The sequence below is a fragment of the Aphidius gifuensis genome, linkage group LG4, assembly GCF_014905175.1.
Source record: "Aphidius gifuensis isolate YNYX2018 linkage group LG4, ASM1490517v1, whole genome shotgun sequence".
Lineage (NCBI taxonomy): Eukaryota > Metazoa > Arthropoda > Insecta > Hymenoptera > Braconidae > Aphidius > Aphidius gifuensis.
Window position 1 is genome coordinate 14889101 of NC_057791.1, and position 18996 is coordinate 14908096.

Sequence of the window (18996 nt, forward strand, 5' to 3'; positions counted from 1 at the left end):
ACATATTAGAAAAAAAAATTTACACTTCTAGTAGATACAAACCAGGATTAAGAACATGCTAAAAAAACCATTAAAATCAAGGAAAATTGTCCCCAGTGAAAATTATTCTCCAACCTTTATTTTTTCAGCTAGAATATCTGGAAATTTTTTCGCTCTTTTTATGATTTTTATCGTTATTCTTGTGCTATTTTGGATAAAAAAAAAATTGATAAACTAAATCGAAAGAAATTTGCAAATACAAAAAGTAAACAAGCACTATCAGAGCAAAGTGCACTTAATAATCCTATGTATATATATATATATATCTGAATAAAATTGTATATACCTATATATTCATATATTTTATTTATTAATGTAATTAGCTTTTATAAATTCAACTAGATAAACGATAAAATCTTTATAGATATTCAGTTTTTTGATAAAACATTAATGCGAACAAAATAATTTGAGAAATAATTAAATATCAGTAATTATTATGATATCAAATTTTCTAAAAAAATCACTAAATGAACTTTTTACCCGGTCAAATTATTAAAACTAAATTAAATTAAAAGTAAATGATAATTTTTAATTTAATGTTTTATTTATTAATTGAATATAAATTGCAAAGATATGATGTGGTCAAGTATAAATTATTTTTTTTAATTTAACTTAAACGATTCTGAGACATTTTTGAAAATATTGTTTGACACTGCATTGATTGTATCGTTTCCACAGTTAATATAAGCTTCCTTATAAGTTGTGATAAATTATTGAAAACACCTATATTCAACCTTTTGTAGTCCATTCAATTTTAAATCTATGAAACGTAGCTTCTGTAGACATAGGTGTACTTGATATTATAAAAATATATGACATTGATTGTAATAATCATGATATAAATTTAAATGACCAAATTTCTTATAATTACATTCTTTACAAATGATTATTTTATATGTACTTTTTAACATGTCAAGATGTATTTTAAAACAAACCTCACAATATTATCTTACACTCTACAATCAATTACATGAAATTTTACGTTTTATCATGAAAAAAAAAAACAATAAAAATACCTCGGATAATTATGCTCATAGTGAGCACGAATAATATTATATTCTCAAGTTTTTTTGTATCTCAAAGTTATGATAGATAAAGTTAAGATAAATTACCTATTGCAATGATTGCTTGAAACAATTTTAAATTTACGGTATCATCAATTACATAAACTTTTACTTGTTATCATGAAAAAATAAAAATGAAAATAGAAAAAAAATAATGAAAATTAAGTAATAATACTCATTATGGAGCATGTTGAATCACCTGAACTATGATAAAAACGTGGTGACATTATACTTAATGGTAATTCAATACCGAAATCAGCTATTTTTTTATTTAAACATACCACTGGTTTTTTATTAGGTGTACTTGATATTATAAAAATATATAACATTGATTGTAATAATGATGATAAATTTAAATAACCAAATTTCTTATAATTACATTCTTTTCAAATGATTATTTTATATGTATACTTTTTAACATATCAAGATGTATTTTACCATTATTATTTATAATAATCTTTTGTATATTATATGCAAAACGTTGAACTAACGTTAGCTTGATAAATTTATCATTTTTATCGATTGTAAGTTCAACAGTATCAGATAAATTATTTTTAGTTTTATCAAAATTGCAATTATGTCTATAGTATTGTTTGTATAAATGTTGATATATATTTATAAGATTTATAAGAAGATATATATCAATTAAATTAATTAATAATTATACCATTCAATTTTTTTAATACATAAAATATTGATTTAAAATTGAATTGTTTTGGACAAAGAAAACTAAAATAAAAGAAAAAAAAAAATCGACAAACATTTCGTCTTCTCCCATTTCATCCCTGGTAGAAATATTTTTCCAACTTTTTCCAACTTTCTCCGCCTTTTTTCCAACTTTCTCCACCTTTTTACAAAAATGACCCATGGTTGGAAAAAAGTTGGAGTAAATTTCAGGTTGGAGAAATGGCGGAAAAAAGTTGGAGAAAAGTCGGAAAAAAGTTGGAGTAAATTTTTGGTTGGAGAAATTTGTCCGCCATTTCTCCAACCATGGGTCATTTTCGTAAAGAGGCGGAGAAAAGTTGGAAAAAAGTTGGAAGAAAGTTGGAGAAATATTTCTACCAGGGATCTCCCTTGATTACGTCCCCTTGGATTCAATACCCTCTGATTCAATGCCCTCCGATTCAATGCCTCACGATCAAATCCCATATCCATTCTTCCCTTATTTCTTCCAGTCCATGTCTCACTTCCCTGGTGAAAATAATTTTGACAAAATTTGCCAAAATTAGTCAAAATTTGTCAAAATTAGTTAAAATTTGCCAAAATTAGTTACAGTTTGCCAAAACCTTCAATTTTTGGCAAACATCTTCAATTTTTGGCAAACATTGGCAAATTTTGACAAAATTCAACTAATTTTGGCAAATTTTGTCAAATTTTTTTTGTCAATTTTAATAAATTTTTTCGTTGATAAATTTTGAAAACATTTGACAAAATTTGTCAAATTTTGTCTAATTCTGTTTAATTTTGACAAATTTTGTCTAATTTTGACAAATTTTGTCAATCTTAATAAACTTTTTCTTTTGATAAATTTTGAAAACATTTGACAAAATTTGTCAAATTTTGACAAATTTTGGCAATATTTGACAAATTTTGTCAATTATAATAATTTATTTTCTTTTGAAAAATTTTGACAAAATTTCTCTTAATTATTTGACAAAATTTGACAAATAATTTTTGACAAATTTTGTCAAAATTATTTTCACCAGGGTTATTGTACATTTGAGTACATTTTGTGTATGTTCACAAACAATTAGGAATACAATCCCGCTGCAGGTTATCCCTATGATGGCCACAAAACTAGTTATAATATAAGACCCCGATTGCGTAGGAAAAGAATCATACTATGTTAGAAGAAATACCCCAACGCTCACTCGTAATCTAATTAATAAAAATATCAGCATTCTTCAACTTTTTTCTACATTATAATCACTTTTCTTGTAGTCATCATAAAATGTTAAGCCAGTAATTGTAGCATTAGCATGGAGGTGAATAATATTTGCAATTAAAATAAACCAAAACTGAGATCAACAGTATTTGCATTACAAACATCACAAAAAAAGTAAACAAGCAGTAAATAAAAGATTACACGTGATACTGTCGTTCGAGTCCGATCCCAGCGCCCTCATTTACTCCGAAATGTCGGCTTCAGTAAAAAAGCAAAGCTTACACTCTTTATTCACCTCCATGAGCATTAGTTACAGCACTGATAAATTTTAACCATACTCCATAAGCTCCGGACATAACTGCAAATAATAACAATACACACAGAGAAAGGTTCATGAAGGATTCACGCCAGCGCTTGTATATGAAGCTTTTTCTGAATGAACAGAGTACTTGATAATTAACAAGAATGCAGTACAATAATATTCTGTTTGTTGTGTGTAAAATGCGAACCATCCAAGATCTGGAATAAATTTTTGTTAATGAAATACTTACACCAGCCTTGATTTATTTCATATATATTATTTGCAATATTAGTGGAAAAAACCATTGATAGGCTGGCGATGAAGGAAGTCCAATCTTGTACAGTAACTTTTACAGATAATTGACTGCGGTATATGTGCTTGTACTTGATCCATGTACGCAATAAGCGGTGCATATACATTATACATGATACTATTCATCAATACATAATTTATCATATTGCTGTCAATGACTTCATTTTGTGGCTTCAAATATCTGCATTTGTCAACTGGTGTATTATTCTTTGGCGTGCCCTGGCGGTGTCCCTGGTGAAAATATTTCTCCGAATTTCTCCGTGATTACTCCGAATTTCTCCGCGATTATCTCGAATTTCTCAGAAATTGACCCATGCAGAGAAATGAGTGGAGAAATTTTCTCCTCGTCGTTTATTTCGGAAGAATTTCTCCGCTGTAAAATTATTTTTTTCCTATGTTCCTCTGCGTGTGTTTTTTTCGCGGGGAAATATTTTCGAACGTTCTTTTACCGAAGTTGATTCGGAGAAACGACGGAAAAATTTCTCCTCGTCGTTAATTTCAGAAAAAATTTCTTAGCAGTAAAATTATTTCTTCACACGGTTGGAGAAATGGCGGACAAATCTCTCCATCCTTTTTCCAACTTTCTCCACCATTAGTTCAATTTTTTTCCAACTTTTTCAATTTTCAATTTTTCCAAAAAAAAATGACTAATTATTAATTTTTTAGATAACGCAATTATTTATAAATAATGAAATATTTGGTAATTTTACAATTGGTAAAACAGCTTATATTTCATATCAACAAATTATAAAGAAAACAATCAAGAAATATTATTTATAAATTTATGCAAAATTACGAGCGAAAACATCATAGGCCAGCAATTGTTAGAGACAATAAACTTAAATCAAAATGGACAGTGCAACATAAATAAAATAAATGATTTATATTCATTAAAAAATATTTTGAACAATGATATTATTTATCAAAAACACCATAATATTATTATGCCTCAAGTTATTCAATTAACAACAACAGCATCATCAATAATTGTTAATCCAATTCTATAATATTTAATTACATATTTTTAAATGTTCCAAGACAATAAAAGAAATTTTTTATTCTATAATTAATGATAATATAATTACAAACTTACCCTGAAAATTTAAAGCCCTTATCTCGTGTCCTTGGGGGGGATCGATAAAAAATAATAATAATAGTAAAATTTCCCCCCTAAGGACACGAGATAAAGGCTTTAAATTTTCAGGGTAGGTTTTCAATTATATTATCTTCAATTAGCATAAAAAATTTCGAAGTAGTTTCAACTTTTTCCGCGTTAAAAATAAATACACAAAAGAAAGCACCTATATACTTTAAAAATTTTACTTGATTCCTCTACTTCTGCGCAACTGCGCGGTCTCTGGCCCGCTAAAATTTTAAAAACTAATTATCATTTATCAGTTTGATTAAAACTTAATTAATTTGAAAGCTTAAAGAAAAAAAAACGAGTATGATTTTCATATAATTACAGACTGTACCGAATGAATTTGAGATAAGAGTATCTCAAAATTTTCGAGTAAGTAAAAAATTTACGGGGTCTGGTTGGATCTGTTTCGCCAGATCAGCCTAGATCCCTGCTCCCACGTGATCTAAAAGTATCTAGGCAGGTCTCTTTGGATGTACATTATGTACGCGTACTAATCGGACTATCGCAAAATTTCTCAGACCTCGGCAGATCTGTACGGATCTCTTCATATCTAGTTAAATCTAAACTGATCTATTTCAATCTGAAAAAAAAAATAATGAAAATTGATGTCAATATTATTATGGTTTTTTTTTTTTAAAGTGTTTTAACATGAAGACATGGAGGTGAATAAGGAGGGTAATGTCTCGAGCAACTCAGTACGTTTTTTTGCCGGTGATGACCTCCATGCTTAAAGACAATAATATACATGTTATATTTTTTTTTTTAAGAGAGTTCGAATAATACTCGATTATCTTTAACTTTTTTTTTAATTTTTCGAGTAGGTTTATGAAATAGTTATTTATCTTATGCCAAAATTTCAGAAGTCTACCCCTGCTAGTAAAATAGTTATTAATGTTTAAAGTCAACAACTTTTAACGTATATGCTAACGTAAAAAACAAAAAATGTTGAAAAAAAGCAACATACCTCGAATTTTCACGGTGTTTTTGTCTTACCACCTAAATAAAAAACTATCTTCATAAAACTTCAAAATCTTAGAAAGTTAAAAAAATTATAGAAAAAAAAAAATTCAAGTTCCCTGCTAAAAAGCTAAACAATCATTATTTAAAAGAAAAAAAAGTTAAAGAGTGAGGGCAAGTGAGGGAGTGGAGGTAACAAAATACGTTTGTGTGCATATTGATACACACAACCGTATATGTATTGTGAAAAACAGGACCGTCTACGCAACAAAAAGTGAAGGGTGCCGCATAAAATTTTATAAATTTTTACTATAGCATTGAGGTGCCCACTAGGCCACATTTCTTGTTTGTAGTTTTTTCGTTTGAACTCCCTTAAAAATGGCTCGAAGTGTAACATCATTGGAGAGAGTCGTGTATGTATTGACTGAGCTTAGTGTTAGTGTAGAGACTAGAGACCGTGTAGTGTTTGAACGTTTTTTTTTTCGTCTACTACCCCTACTTATTCGAATCTCGAATTTCGAGAAAAATTTAAAAATAAAAAAAAAAAAGAAACTTGAAGGGAGCAAGGTAAACCTTGAGCAGGCAAGCTCTCTGCTTTTCACAGCGTCTCTTTTTATTTAGTATACATTACTATGTTTCGTACTTTTTCTTTTTTTTTTTCTATAATATTGCATAGCAAAATAGTAAAGCAAAATAGTGAAGTAGATTTTGTCGAATAAAATGCAAACCTGTTTGTACGCACATTTCTTGCATTTGGACATCTGTAGTATTCAGTATATAATCGACATCTACGGTGTAGTGTGCACACTGCTAGTTTTCTTTTTTGATATAACAATTATTGCTGTTTCCAATCGTTTTATACAACTAAGATCAATCACAGTTAAAATTAATCATAATATTCCGATATGCAAGAACTCGACGGTGAACCAGTAATTAAGAAATCGAGATTGCGGTGGACAAAAGATAGTCGTGAGAAGGTAAGTTATCTATGTTTAAGCCAAAAAAAGTTATTGTTAAATTTTTTTTTTACATCTTTGCTTAAAATTTAATTTGGGAATTGAAAATTTAAAAATGTAAAAAGTGATTTCTTTATTTTTTAAAGTTGAACGTTGGTCAATATTTATTGTTACTTTTATCTCGAACTTTTACTCTCTGTTGTACTTCAACTATTTTCGAGATTAAATTTTATCACTATAATTATATTTTTATTTTTCGGTTAAACAAAAATTGAATATATATTTAAAATTTATTTCGTAAATTACATTTACTATTTAAAAAATTAGTAATAAATAAAGAGAAAATTGCTTTAAAGTAAAGACCTTACAAAGTGGTACCAAGCCACAAAAAACTAAAAAAAATTTTATAAAAAATGTATAGGCGCATAAAAGTAAGATGTAAAAATCTCCGGCCAGAATCCAAAAAAAAAATATACTACTTAAACAGACGGAGATATTTTTTTTTTTCCATCTTTTGTATTTTAGGAAAAATTATTTTACTCAGTTTTCGGTCGACCGATACCTTTTTTTTCTGTCTTACTATTTTTTTACTACATCAGCACTACTTCAAAATTTAAGTCTAAAATAATGTTTTTTTATTTTATTGAATTTCCAAAACAATAAATATAAAGTCAGTTTATTTATTTTATTCATGATTTTCATATTGAAAATTTATTAAACATATTCTCAAATGAAAATGTAATTTCTTTGCACTATTTAGAATGAATATTGCTGTTTTTCTTGTTTGAAAAAAAGACTGCTGGCACATGCCAGTCAGGAACAGTCAGGAAGAGTGTGGGTTCTGCGTACTGACCAGGGCAGACCAGGGCAGGCGCCGCTTTGAATGCATATACAGTTAAGTGTTGTGGGCACCCGCGGTGAAACATTTGTTGAAAGTATGGAAACAATAAAAAAAAATCTTTAAAAATCAACAGAAAAAAAAATAATATCATTCTTTTTTGCTCGAGAACAATAAAGAATCTATTTTTTTCATTTAAAAAAACATGTGCGGAAATACGGAATACTGACCAAGTCTCGATTTGATTCCAGTGAACATTTTAACAGAGAGCGCCAGCTCTCGGTATCTGTTTCTCTCTTTTTGATGTGTAAACATCTTTAGGCGCGGGTTGGGTTAGAGTATTTTGTAAACATGGCGGCTAATGGCGGCCAATGGCGGCTGCAAAAATAACCAAATTCACTAAATTTATTGCAAATCCGTGATTTTAGAACAAGCTTGACACCGCCAAGCTTGTTCTGCAGTCTGGAGACACACGGTTTGCAGTAAATTTAGTAAATTTAGTGATAATTTAGTGAATTTAGTTATAATTTGGTTATTTTTGCAGCCGCCATTGCACCGCCATTGGCCGCCATGTTTACAAGCGGAAATTTTAGCTTGTCGTGAGGGTGCGAACTCACGACACGCAAAAGTTTGCGTTTTTACATGGCTGCCATAATTCTAAACATGGCTGCCGTAATTTTAAACATGGCGCCTCCATGATCCAAGCTTTGAACACTAGATACACTACACACACATTACACACAACTACATTTTTCAGTGATATTTTGGCAATATATGTATAGTAATTTCGAGCAAGGTCCCTAGATGAGTTACTGGATTTAGACAGGTCATCCGAAGCTAGAATTTGGGACGCCATATTGGGGATCAGTGGTTGTGCGCATGCGTATATGTACACAAGATAGGTACGTATCACGTATGTATGCGTGGATAGTCACACACATTCACACATGTTTATCAATGTTTATATTTGACATTGTCTGACGTTGAATTGAATTTAATTTGTTAATTATAGATACTTGATATTTAATTATAAATGCAATTTGTGTGATAATATTAGTACTCCTATATTCAAATAGACAAAGTTAAATTAATATACTATCATAATTATATTTTGTTTAAAAGAAAAAGAAAAAAAAAATTTCGTTCAGGTTATTTTATTCAATAATATTTTATAAACATTAATATTCTTATTATTATTTTATTTCATATTAATATATTGATCATTTATGATGATTACAGATGCAAAAAAAAAATTTAATCATTTATTTTGTGACTGCAATTCATATAACTTGACGCCGTAGCAGTTTGAATTTGCGCGGCTCCGCCATATTGGGGATATCAACGATTCCCGGGAAAAAATTCCGACGATCGTTGACGATCGTATATGCACGATCGTGGAAGACAACGCTTTTGTCCACGTCTCGGGTGATCTTCAAAGATCTTCAGCGATCTGTGGCGATCTGTGGTGATCTGTGGCGATCTGTGGCGATCTTCAGCGATATGTTAAGGTCTTTTGATCTTCGAATATCGCAGAATGTATTTCAAGATCATCAAAGATCGTGGACGATCAGAAAGAAAATAAAACGAGGAAAAACAATTAAAACTACTTTAAATAAATATTTCACGAAATTTTAGGAAGAAATAGTGAGTTTTTTATGTTTTATGTATATCGATGCTGATCGCTGAAGATCTTTAAAGATCGTTCTGATCAGTGAACCTTCAAAATCTTTAAGATCGTTGACGATCTGTGTGATCTTTGATCAAAACATAAAACTCAATATTTCTTTCTAAAGTCGTAAAAATATTTAAAATAGTTTTAATTGTTTTCCTCGTTTTATCTGATTTTCCACGATCTTTGATGATCTTTGAAGATCGCCACAGATTGCCACAGATCGTTGAAGATCTTTGAAGATCACCCGAGACGTGGACAAAAGCGTTGTCTTCCACGATCGTCAACGATCGTCGAAATTTTTTCCCGGGTTTTACTTCGGATGACCTGTATATTGGGAATCATTCTAGGGACCTTGATTTCGAGTGATTTAAACGCGCGTGTGAATTAAACATTGTCGAGCGGGTGGATGAAATCACGGAGGCGCCATGTTTAGAATTACGGCAGCCATGATAAAACGCAAACTTTTGCGTGTCGTGAGTTCGCACCCTGAGTTCGCACTCTCAGTCTACATTGCACCTTGCAGCGCCATGGTAATCGGTCGGTAACCGTTACCATCAGCCGTTCTGTAGTATAGATGAATTTAAATGCGCGTATTTATATATTTAATTTATTTATTATTATATATATATATGCGCCGTTGTATACAAGTATTTTATTTGTATTTATTAGTTATACTTGCATTTGTTAGGCGAAGTAAAATTCATATTGTACATATATATACATGCATATGCAAGTATTTTTCATTTACAAGATTAATATACCTATTATTATTGTTTATATAAAATAATATTTCCTAAATACAAAACATAATATTGAATTATTATACAATTATTTATAATATAATATACTATTTTATGTTTTAAAAAAAGAGAAATAGACATTGATGACTGATGTGTTAGTTTGAAAGAGAAAATTATTATTGTAATTGTACAGAAGAATTTCAGAAGATATTATCATAACCGAGACAACATGTTTTTTTATTCGGTTTTTATAGAAACTTTTCTCACGATTACGGGAAAAATACGGAAAAAATTCCTACGAATGCGCAGTGGTTAAAAATGGAGTTGAAATATGGAAAAAACGGCTATTTATCGGTTATAAATCGTGTAGTTATTGAAATAACGATTAATTCTCGAATTTAATAATGGCCATCAATGAATCTCGTCAAGTAAAAAAAAAGTCAACATAAAAAAATTCGATATCGCGAATAGTTTTCGAGTTATAATAACTTATATATTTCGATATATTAAGTTTTTTTTATTTATATAAGGCAATCGATAAAACTCGCCAAGCTAAAAAGCCCAATAAAAATTTTATTTCGAATAGTTATCAAATTATCGATATTTTTTAAATGTATACAATTTTTTTCTCAAAAAAAGTCGAGGTTTTTTTTCAAAAACTGCTAATTATTGATTGTCGCGTATTGTTAAGCACGTATATATTTTTTTTGAAAATAATGAATATATCCAAGTTTTTCTTTTGGTCGCTAGGTTTTTACTTAGCTATATTTTTACTTAGCTATTTTTTTTACTTAGCTATATTTATAGCCAAACACACAATATCTACATAATTTTACTTAGCTATATTTTTCCTTAGCTATATTTTTTACTTAGCTATATATTTTTTACTTAGCTATATTTTTTGCTTAGCTACATCTTTTCCTTAGCTACATCTTTTCCTTAGCTATATTTTTTGCTTAGCTATTTTTTTTACTTAGCTATATTTTTTACTTAGCTATATTTATAGCCAAACACACAATACCTACATAATTTTACCAGCTATATCTTTTACTTAGCTATATTTTTTACTTAGCTATTTTTTTTACTTAGCTATATATTTATAGCCAAACACACAATATCTACATAATTTTACCAGCTATATTTTCAACTTAGCTATATTTTTAACTTAGCTATATTTTTTACTTAGCTTTATTTTTTTACTTAGCTCTATCATATTATCAATTATGAAAAAAATTATCATTAACATTAGAAAGATATCGATAATTCGAAAACTATTCGCGCGATCAAAAAATTGTATTCGATTTTTTTCTCCTGATGAGTTTAATCGACTTCCATTATTAAATAAAAAAAAAATCGATATATCGAAATTTTAAAAAATATTATAACTTGAAAACTATTCGAGATATTGAAATTTTTTTAAAAACATTTTCTTCTCCCCGACGATCTCTATTGATTGCCATTATTAAATTTGAGAATAATTCGTTATTTCAATAACTATACGACATATAACCGATAAATAGCCGTTTTTTTCATATTTCAACTTCATTTTTAACCACTTTGCGCATTCGTAGGAATTTTTCGTAGAAACACGCCGAAGATGTTTACACATAATAAACCCGCGAGTCTAGATGGCTCACAAATTTTTTTTTATTTTTACTTCTCTCTTTCTCTTTTTTTTTAATAAAAAACACACGCTGTGTATTGCCGCTTTGCCAAAATGCCAACATTACGTTTTGCAACGTTTTGTTGACTAAAATTTTAATGATTACAAACAAAAATAGTATTAATAATTTGTGAATGGTGAACAACAAGTTTAAAATAAATTAACAACAAAATAACATACTCTACTTGAGGTAAGTTAATTTATCATAATAATATTAATAATAAATATTTACAGGTAAATTAAACTTAGGTTATGTTTGTTAAATAAAGTTAAATTATTTGACATATTTTATTATATAGTAATATAGTAATAAATAAATAATATTTAATTAATTTTATTTATTACTAGTTAACATTATCACAATGGACGCAGATCTTTATGATGAATTTGGTAATTATATTGGACCTGATCTAGCATCAGACAGTGAAGTTAACATTATCACAATGGACGCAGATCTTTATGATGAATTTGGTAATTATATTGGACCTGATCTAGCATCAGACAGTGAAGATGAAAATGAGTATGGAAATACCGGTGATGATGCTGAGGATCAAGACAGATCTGATGAAGAAATGGAAGAGGATAAAGATGAACAACGTGATAATAATGAACAACAATCAATGGCAGTTGTTCTTCATGAAGATAAACGTTATTATCCAAGTGCTCTTGAAGTTTATGGTCCCGATGTAAGATAATAAAGTAAACAAGTAAATAAATATAATAACAGTTTAATTTTACAGCTAATGAATGTTATAGGTAGAGACTCTGGTACAAGAAGATACCAGCGTTGCCAACTCTGAAAACAGCAATATGGTATGAAGTTGGGGAAAATATGGTAAAATGGACACCATTATGATATAGAAGGAAATTTTAAATTTTTTATTGAAATAAATTAAATGAAACCATGCAATTAATTTTTTTTTATTATTATTTATTTATTTAGTCATATTTACTTATTTTTGTTAATATATTTATTTATTAATAATGACATTTTTCATATTAATTTTTTTTAATTTTTATCATATGAGTTTTAGTACTCTTTAATGTAAAATGTATTTTTAATTAAAAAACAATATAGGTATATTGTTTAATTTTTTTTTTTAATTAAAATTTTTAGTTTGTATCAAACAAAACTCCCATTAACTCATCATCATCATCATCAATATAATTTTCTTTTTCTTTAATATTTGGTTTATCATACAAAGTACTTGTAGTCATACGTGGAAGCATTTCTTTGGATAGCTTAAATTTAATGCAATTTCCATTGGAAAGAACATGTTGACTAGCTTATAATATTCCACGCATTGTTAGTACAGCTAATTTATTTCTTATTTTTGTTTTAGCCAAGTTAATTTTACTGAAAGTTCTCTCACTATCAGCATTTGAGTGTGGGAGTGCTAAAATATTTAACACACACTCAGATAAATTTTTATACAAATATTCATCACCATCATTTTTTATGCTCATTACATGGACCCAAAAAGCATCACACATTACAACATATTTCATCAACTTCCTGTGTAAGTGTGTGCAAGTATTTGGGACCAAATGACCAATCAAGAGATCTCTCTAGTCTTCTTGATTGGAAGCAAGGAGGAAGTATGTCTACTTATATGAAAAAAAAATGTTACTGTTTGTAATTAAAAAAAAAAATTTCTGATTTTTTGGTGAAAAAACTAAATTATGGTATATGGTAAAGTCGTTATGGTATATGGTATGGAAGATCAAAATATGGTAAACATACCATAATTATGGTATGGTTGGCAACGCTGGAAGATACTGATCCATTGGATAAACCACTTGTAGAACCAACAAGAAAATTAAAATTTCAAATAAAACAAGAATTACCAGAAACAACATACAACATGGAATTTCTTGCTGATATGATGGATGCATACACATTGTTGTAACTACTTGGTCATTTACATCATGGTAAAACAACACACTTGTTGGTCAAACACATCCATTGTTCATAGTCAAAATGATGAAAAACCTTTACGTTGGATAATTTAGTATTCTTTATGTTTAAACAAAAGTTTCAGTAGTAGCGTCCAATCAGTATTTGCAATATGGGTGTATGCGGTGTTTTTTTAGACAAATTTCAGGTTATTTAAAAATTCTAAATAAACTGTTGTCAATAATAAACTGCATACTGCAAGTGCACCACATACTATTTAATCTAATTTTTGGGCGTAAACTTTACGTATGGGCTATAATGATAATAGTTCAGAGACTTGTTTTTGATTGGTCAACTTCAATCGTACATATCTTTGAAAATGAAGCTTGCAGAAAAAAATAAAAATAACGTATATCTTAGAATTTTTTGCGTGAATAGCACTGTATAATGCGCGAATTTTACTGTATAAAAGTTGTATGGTATATGGTATGGAAGATCAAAATATGGTAAACATACCATAATTATGGTATGGTTGGCAACGCTGGAAGATACTGATCCATTGGATAAACCACTTGTAGAACCAACAAGAAAATTAAAATTTCAAATAAAACAAGAATTACCAGAAACAACATACAACATGGAATTTCTTGCTGATATGATGGATGCACCACATTTAATACGTAATGTTGTACTACTTGGTCATTTACATCATGGTAAAACAACACTTGTTGATTGTCTTGTACGTCAAACACATCCATATGTTCATAGTCAAAATGATGAAAAACCTTTACGTTGGACTGATACTCTATTTACTGAACAACAACGTGGTGTATCAACAAAAGCAACACCAGTTACTTTACTGCTACAAGATGTCAAATCAAAATCATATTTATTAAATATATTTGATACACCTGGACATGTAAATTTTTCTGATGAAGCAACAGCAGCAATACGTTTATCAGATGGTGCAATACTTGTTGTTGATGCTGCTGAAGGTGTTATGTTAAATACTGAAAGACTACTTAAACATGCCATACAAGAAAAACTAGCATTAACTGTGTGTATTAATAAAATTGATCGTTTAATACTTGAGCTAAAACTACCACCACAAGATGCATATTATAAACTTCGTCATATTATTGAAGAAGTTAATGCTCTTATTGCATTATATTCAGATGATGAAAATCCAAAATTTGTATCACCAGCACTTGGTAATGTTTGTTTTGCAAGTTCAGAATATAATGTTTGTTTTACATTAAAATCATTTGCTGCATTATATTCACGTGATCATCCATCATTAAATCCAACTGAATTTTCAAAAAGATTATGGGGTGATGTTTATTTTAATTCAAAAACAAGAAAATTTACTAAAAAACCACCACATAATACAGCACAAAGAAGTTTTATTGAATTTATATTAGAGCCAATATATAAAATATTTGCACAAGTTGTTGGTGATGTTGATAGTACATTACCAGATGTATTGGATGAATTGGGTATACGTATGACAGCTGAAGAAATGAAAATGAATATAAGACCATTATTACGTCTTGTTTGTACAAGATTTTTGAGTGATTTATGTGGTATTGTTGATATGTGTGTTGATCATATACCAAGTCCACAAACAAATGCAGCAACTAAAGTACAACATGTTTATACTGGACCAATGGATTCATCAATTGCTCAAGATATGATAAATTGTGATCCAGATGGTAGACTTATGATTCATACATCAAAAATGTATCCAACAGAGGATTGTTCATTATTTATGGTACTTGGACGTGTTATGTCTGGTACAATTGATGCTGGACAAAAAATACGTGTACTTGGTGAAGCATATAAACGTGCTGATGAAGAAGATTCACGTGATTTAACTGTTGGTAGATTATGGATTAGTGAAGCAAGATATTCAGTAGAATTAACACGTGTACCAGCTGGTAATTGGGTATTAATTGAGGGTATTGATAGACATATTGTTAAAACAAGTACAATAACTGATGTTATTAATAATACAGATGATGATGAATTACATGTATTTAGACCATTAAAATTTAATACACAAAGTGTTATTAAAATAGCTGTTGAACCAGTTAATCCAATCGAATTACCAAAAATGTTGGATGGTTTAAGAAAAGTTAATAAAAGTTATCCGTTTTTAGGTACAAAAGTTGAAGAAAGTGGTGAACATGTTATACTTGGTACTGGTGAATTATATCTTGATTGTGCAATGCATGATTTACGTAGAATGTATTCAGAAATTGATATTAAAGTTGCTGATCCAGTTGTTGCATTTGCTGAGACAGTTGTTGAAACAAGTTCATTAAAATGTTTTGCTGAAACACCAAATAAACGTAATAAATTAACAATGATTGCTGAGCCACTTGAACTTGGTCTTGCTGAAGATATTGAAGCTGAAAATGTACGTATAACATGGAATAAAAAAAGACTTGGTGAATTTTTTCAAACAAAATATGATTGGGATTTATTAGCAGCACGTAGTATATGGGCATTTGGTCCAGATTCAACTGGACCAAATATACTTGTTGATGATACATTACCATCTGAAGTTGATAAAACATTATTAGGTAGTACTAAAGATGCAATTGTACATGGTTTTCAATGGGGTACACGTGAAGGACCATTATGTAAAGAACCAATACGTAATGTTAAATTCAAAATACTTGATGCTGTTATTGCAAAAGAACCATTACATCGTAGTAGTGGACAAATAATACCAACAGCAAGACGTGTTGCATATTCAGCATTTTTAATGGCAACACCACGTTTAATGGAACCATATTTATTTGTTGAAGTACAAGCACCAGCTGATTGTGTATCTGCTGTTTATACTGTACTTGCTAAACGTCGTGGACATGTTACACAAGATGCACCAGTACCAGGTAGTCCATTGTATACTATTAAAGCATTTATACCAGCAATTGATAGTTTTGGATTTGAAACTGATTTACGTACACATACACAAGGACAAGCTATTTGTTTATCAGTATTTCATCATTGGCAAATTGTACCTGGTGATCCACTTGATAAAACAATTACAATTAGACCACTTGAACCACAACCAGCAACACATTTAGCACGTGAATTTATGCTTAAAACAAGAAGAAGAAAAGGTTTATCTGAGGATGTATCAATTAATAAATTTTTCGATGATCCTATGTTGCTTGAATTGGCACGTCAAGATGTACTTCTTAATTATCAACTTTAAGATTTTTTTATTTTAAAAATATTTATTTATTTATTCATTCATTTATTTGATTAAAAAAAAAATATAATTTTTGAAATGACGGTTGCTATAAAAATTAAACTGATTATATGAATTTTTCTATGATTTCTGAGGGTATTTTTTGTTGAAATACAAAATGATTAAATAATATAGTGTCGTAGGTTTATTTTTGTACAATTTTGTGGTCTAAATTGACTCGAATTTTCAACAAAGCATATTTTTATAAAAAAATTATTATTATTATGACGTTTTTCAAACTTTATTCTTAGTGTTAAATAAATAAAATATACTAGTATAGTCAAAAACGAAGGCACTAAGATTTTTTTTTATTACATGACAAGTAAGAAAATGTTATTTATTGCTTCTAAAGCATTTAGTTTTTTCAAGTATTTTTTAAACTAAATAAATGTCAATATCATATTTGAAAAAAAAAGAAAAAACATTAGAATTATTTATTTATTTATTTTGTTGTTTAAAATACCATAAATTATTCACATCCCTCTATCGAATCACGTTACTAAAACAATTTTTCAAAGCTGTTTTTTTCATGTTTTATTACGAGCATATTTGATTCGAAGAAAATTAAGACATTACAAGATATTATTGAAAAGGATATTGTATTTGTGACGTAATGTGAAAAACTTTCCAAATGTCATTGCCTGGGTGGTTGATTTACCGTTTAAGCCGTCTCCGTTTTGTACTATCCTTCTAGTCCAGTCGAAAGTTGATTGAGCTTGCTAGTTGTTCGGTTGTAGGAACACGGTAGAAAAAAATCATGGATATAGATAAGAGGGTAGGTAATCAATTGGGACAGAAAAAAAATCGCGAAAAAATTTTTAAAGGGGGAAAAAAATAAAAGCTTTTTCTATTTTGAATGGCGGGTAGGATAAAGGGTTTATGGAAACATTGTATTTAGGGAAGTTGTAGAGAAAAAAATTAGCTAAATTTTAGTTTGGGTCATCTTTGAGGTATATAGAAGGATTAAGGATATATTAGGATTTTAAAATTATTTGGTTGCGTTCAATTGGGATCCAAGGGAGAAATAGATGACGTAGAAAGAACGGGCGCGGTCTCCGTTTTGTTCTGTCGTTCGTCGTACAAGTTTGGGGGCTCGAATAAAATATAAAATAATATAAAATAAAATAAAGATATATTTTAATTTCGAGATTTTTAAATTTAAAAATATTTTATTGTTCAAATAATATATTATTTATAATATTACTAATTGTTGATAAAACATTCATGAATATTAAGGTAATTTAATAAAAATATTGGCAATAAAATAAAAAAAAAACCGAGTTCAAGTAAATGTACGGAGAAAAAAGGGAGTTAAATCGGGAAAATGATTAAACATTAAATGATCTAAATAAAGAAAAAAAATCGCCAGCCTATCATGAAATTTTTTTTGAACAATTATTCAAGAAGTTATTAATTTTTGAATTTTTTAAACAATATTTTTTTTTTCCGAGTTTGAGTATAAGTACGGGGAAAAAAAGAGGTTCAATTGGGAAAATGACTGAACATTAAGTGATCTAAATAAAAAAACAAATCGCCAGCCTACTACATACTCTTACTGTTTATTCATTTCAGATACCTTACAGAACGTATTTAGATTTGAAAAAAAAATGTGCAGCACTCGGCATCGATATAGATAATCCAAATGAACAAGTACTTCTACCAGGTAATGTGTCTCATGAAAACCAAGAAACATTGAGTCAAAATGGAAAAGAGTCATCCAGTGACGATAGTGATGATAACCAGGATATGTGGGATAAATGGGATAATTTAGAAAGTGGAAGCCAATTAAATGAAGACATTGACGATAACAACAATGATGAAAATAATGATAACCATGAACCGCAAATACAAAATGCACCTCAACACATTCGAGGACAACAGCAAAAAGTTATTAACAACATCAATAATAATAAAGATAATAACCATGAAGACTTGATTCAACAACATGAGACCGAACACATTCAAGACCACCAGCAAGATGAGCCTCAAAGTCAGGCTGTTGACCAACAAAGACCAGAAAAACGTGAGCAGGCTGGTGCTAGGCCATGTGAACAGCCAGACCAGAGGCTAGCTAATTGGATCGACGAAATGCTACCTGTTGAAGACAATGAAAATCAATTATACGGACCTGCCAATGACGGTGAAATGGTAAATATTTCCCCATTTTTTTTTTTTTTTTTTCGTAAATGTATAGTACTTATTTTCTATACAATTAGATATTTGTTAAACTCAAAATTAGAAAAAAAAGATAATACTTATTTGCATT

General features: G+C 29.1%; 1 protein-coding gene across 1 annotated transcript; it reads left to right on the forward strand.

The window, feature by feature from the left end:
- Positions 1-11609: 11609 nt before the first annotated feature.
- LOC122855163 (116 kDa U5 small nuclear ribonucleoprotein component-like) lies at positions 11610-16694 on the forward strand. The gene is made up of 4 exons (XM_044156331.1): positions 11610-11761; positions 11920-12257; positions 12328-12347; positions 14012-16694. Exons 2-4 carry the CDS (start codon positions 11934-11936, stop codon positions 16692-16694), a joined length of 3027 nt encoding a protein of 1008 aa, XP_044012266.1. The 5' UTR covers positions 11610-11761; positions 11920-11933.
- The last annotated feature ends 2302 nt before the right edge of the window (positions 16695-18996 follow it).